Raw genomic sequence first — 3353 nt, forward strand, 5'->3', positions numbered from 1 at the left:
ATAGCCCCTAACCAAGCATTTACAATATACTTGTGAAATCACACACACACACACACACACACACACACACACACACACACACACACACACACACGATAACTGTTCATCAAAAATCACATATGAAAAGCATTGGAGACACAACTTATACATTGATGGTTGGCGGAGGGAGGAATGGAGTGATCAGAGGAAGTGCTACGCAAGTTCTTCTCACATAAGGAAGACTTGGCTACGGGGAGAGGGGCTCCCAGGTTGGGAGAACACCTTACACACAGGCAAGAAAGAGGAAATATGAAAAGACATGTGCGTGAGAATGAAAGCAACCCCCTCTACCAGCACTGAAGTTTGGAAAAGTGTACTGGAGTTTGCCAGAAGGTGGTCCTGCCTAGACTGCTGGGGAAAATGCCATTAGTTTCTTGATGATGCCCAATCCCACCCCTACCCCTGTCCCTACTCCAGCAGAATAGAGAATTTTCAGATCCTGGATATAGTCATTCCATGCTGGAGTCCTTGATGACTTCTAGCAACTCTCAAATGGCTGGAGAGAGATGTAGGGTAGAATGTGAAAGGTGATAGGGGGAGTAGTGGGGTGGGCTGATCTGTTTCTGCTATCTTTTAGAGGTCCTTCAGTGCTCCATGGGTAGACCCACAGACCAGAACTCAACCTCTGACGTGATTTTCCATTAGTTCTGAGAACTCTCTGCAAGACAGTTTCTCTATGGTACAATTAGAACACCCCCCTGATATCACCACACATGTCCATCCAGACTCTTGAATCTCCAAATTCTTCTTCTTGGGCAACATCAACGTGTGGGGTATCTTCCTTATTTACCTCACAGCTCCCACACTGTCATCCCACAGCCAAGGGCTGTCTCTAGAAATGCCAGTATTCCATTCCTAAGGATACCATAGTATAAAGCCCTTAGTCTGGTTGGTTAGCAGGAGGCAAGGTCAAATGTTCAAAGAGAGGCCAAGTCTTCAGTGAAAGTTAGGAAAACAGCTTTGGAGACAGTCCCTCAGTGGGGTCAGTCATCTGCTGCCTTGAGCTTTCCTCCATGTCTTCTTTCCTTGTGAATTGTCCTCTAACAGTGGGCAAGAGCCCCATTCCACGAGTGTGAGGGAGTCTGGGGAAATGTCCTAGACAGAGGTTGTGATCTTTTGGGGAGAGGGGTCCTCAGCTGCCTTCCCTTCCTCTAATCTTTCACTGTCGTTCTCCGTTCCTTTTGTATCATGGGACAACTTTCTTTCAGAACACTGTGGAGTCATAACAAGAATGTAATGGAGGTTCTGGGTCCTATAACTAGCCAGCTTCTTTGAAGGGAGACTTGTGAAGGAGATTAGAGCAGTACCCATACAAACTCATCCAGTCCTCTCTTCCTCTCCCTCCCTGCGATGAGCAAGAGAGTAGGTCTTTGATCAAAGAGAATGTCAGTCCATGGGATGTGATTAGTGGGCTTTCAGATAAATCCCCAGGTAAAACAAAGAGCCAAGGGAAGCCTGGATTATGGATAAAATATGGAGGTGGGTCTGGAGTTGAGGGTTGGGGATCTGGGGCGCCTAGGTGAAGGAAACTGAAAAGCTGGTTTGGCAAGCATCTTGACAATTCAACCTGCACACTATCACATCAGCTCCCATTTCTGCCTTCATTTGATCCAGTGGCCACAATCAGTTAATCCTCAGAAGTACATTCAGACATGATCCAGTGACAATGTCCCTCACTTTTGGCCCTGGGGAGTTGTCCACTGGTTTTCACCAACCCAGCCACCCTTTCCCCTCCCCCCCCAATCTAATCCCTGATTCTTCACACATACCCTGTCAGGCTGTAGGAGTTAAACTCATTCTTGGCTTTGGGTGGTTGACCAGGCCTTGGAGAGCTCCTGGAAGCAAGGGGCTGGGCCTGGTAAGCATCATAGTGGTTGGAGCGATTTCCTTGGGATGGGCAGGAGAAGCAGAGAATGGTTCCAGCTATCATGGAGAACAACGAAGAAATAATGCCCAAGTAAAGTGCCTCACCGATCTCAAACTTCATGCTATCAGGCACCAGTGGGGAGTAGAAGTCCCTCAGAATCCCATGAAGATTCCAGGCAACAGGGATGAAGCCCAGGAGACCTCCAAGGAAGAAAAAGACCCCACCTATGACGGCCACTTTGTCTTTGGCTTGAGAGTTCTGGCAGAAGACTGTACATTTCATGCCCACTACCGAGATAATGCAGGCCAGTGAAGAGATGGCACTAGATGTCACCATCATAGCCTGGGCAGCCTGGATGTCGGCAGGCAGGCCAAGCAGGGTGCTGTAGATGTCACACTGGGTAATGCCTGTGCTGTGTGTGGCACACTCCATCCATAGACCCTTGGAAAAGCCAACTGCAGTCACAATGCTGGCACCAACGTAAGAACTTGTTCGCCAGCTTGGGAGCAGCATAGCAACCAGGGTGCCCAACAGCCCCACGAGTCCCAAGATGTAGCCTACAAGCTGGAGACCAAGAGAGGCCATGGCCAAACTCTGAGGAGAAGTGTCTTCAGAGACTGCTCCCTTGTCTTCTGGCTGGAAATCTTGCTATTCAAATCCAAGCATCTAATTCTTCATTTCAGAGTGTCTGTGCAAGGCCAGCTTCTTTCCTTCTTAGAAGTGTCTGTGGGTGGCCACGAGCAGGCTCAAGAAGGCATCTAGAAGACCTAAAAAAAATCCATAAACCAGATTAAATATTGACCAGAAGCTTATGAGAAACCAGAAAATGCTGAATGCCTTTTGACCTTTGTTATCTTTAGAAATAACACGAGAAAGAAAAAAAAAAACTTTGAAAGTGGAGCCAAGACGTCATCACCTCCTGTGGAGGCACATGTCTTAGGTTGGCAACCAGACAAAGCCAGGGCCAGACAGGTGGCTACTTTCCGAGAAGGCTGTGTTGGCTGTGGCAGTTGTGGTGGCTGTTAGCTCTTGGATCAGGCTGTTGCTTGGCACGGTCTGGTCTCCAAGGCCCACTGTTTAACATATTGCCCAGCAACAGTGCCACGGGGCCCCTCGATTGCAGACTGGGGCCAAACTCCAGGATACTGGATCAGGTAGAGCAGGTCCTAGGATACAGCCTTGGACTGCTGGTTATTACCAGCCTCTCAAATCTACAAGAACCCAGAAAGCAGTGGTATGACTCTGAGGCATCCTGCCCAAGGTGAAAAATCAGCTACTGGGCAGGCTGAGGCAGGCAGTAAAGCCCATTGCCTGTAGCTGGAGAGCTCAGATCCTCTCAGCCTTATGCAACCCCTCTTCACAGACTAGCCTAAGGACTCCTGCCTGTCTGAAACCCTAGACATTTCTTAACTTTTCTCAATAGTTGTTCCCATCAATGCTAGGCCTC

General features: G+C 48.6%; 1 protein-coding gene across 1 annotated transcript; it reads right to left on the reverse strand.

Moving 5' to 3' along the window:
- Window positions 1–749: 749 nt before the first annotated feature.
- CLDN2 (claudin 2) lies at window positions 750–2670 on the reverse strand. Its single transcript, XM_007530617.3, has one exon. It carries the CDS (start codon window positions 2489–2491, stop codon window positions 1799–1801), a length of 693 nt encoding a protein of 230 aa, XP_007530679.1. The 5' UTR covers window positions 2492–2670; the 3' UTR covers window positions 750–1798.
- Window positions 2671–3353: the final 683 nt, after the last annotated feature.

This window comes from Erinaceus europaeus, chromosome X (genome assembly GCF_950295315.1).
Source record: "Erinaceus europaeus chromosome X, mEriEur2.1, whole genome shotgun sequence".
In the NCBI taxonomy this organism is placed as follows: Eukaryota; Metazoa; Chordata; class Mammalia; order Eulipotyphla; family Erinaceidae; genus Erinaceus; species Erinaceus europaeus.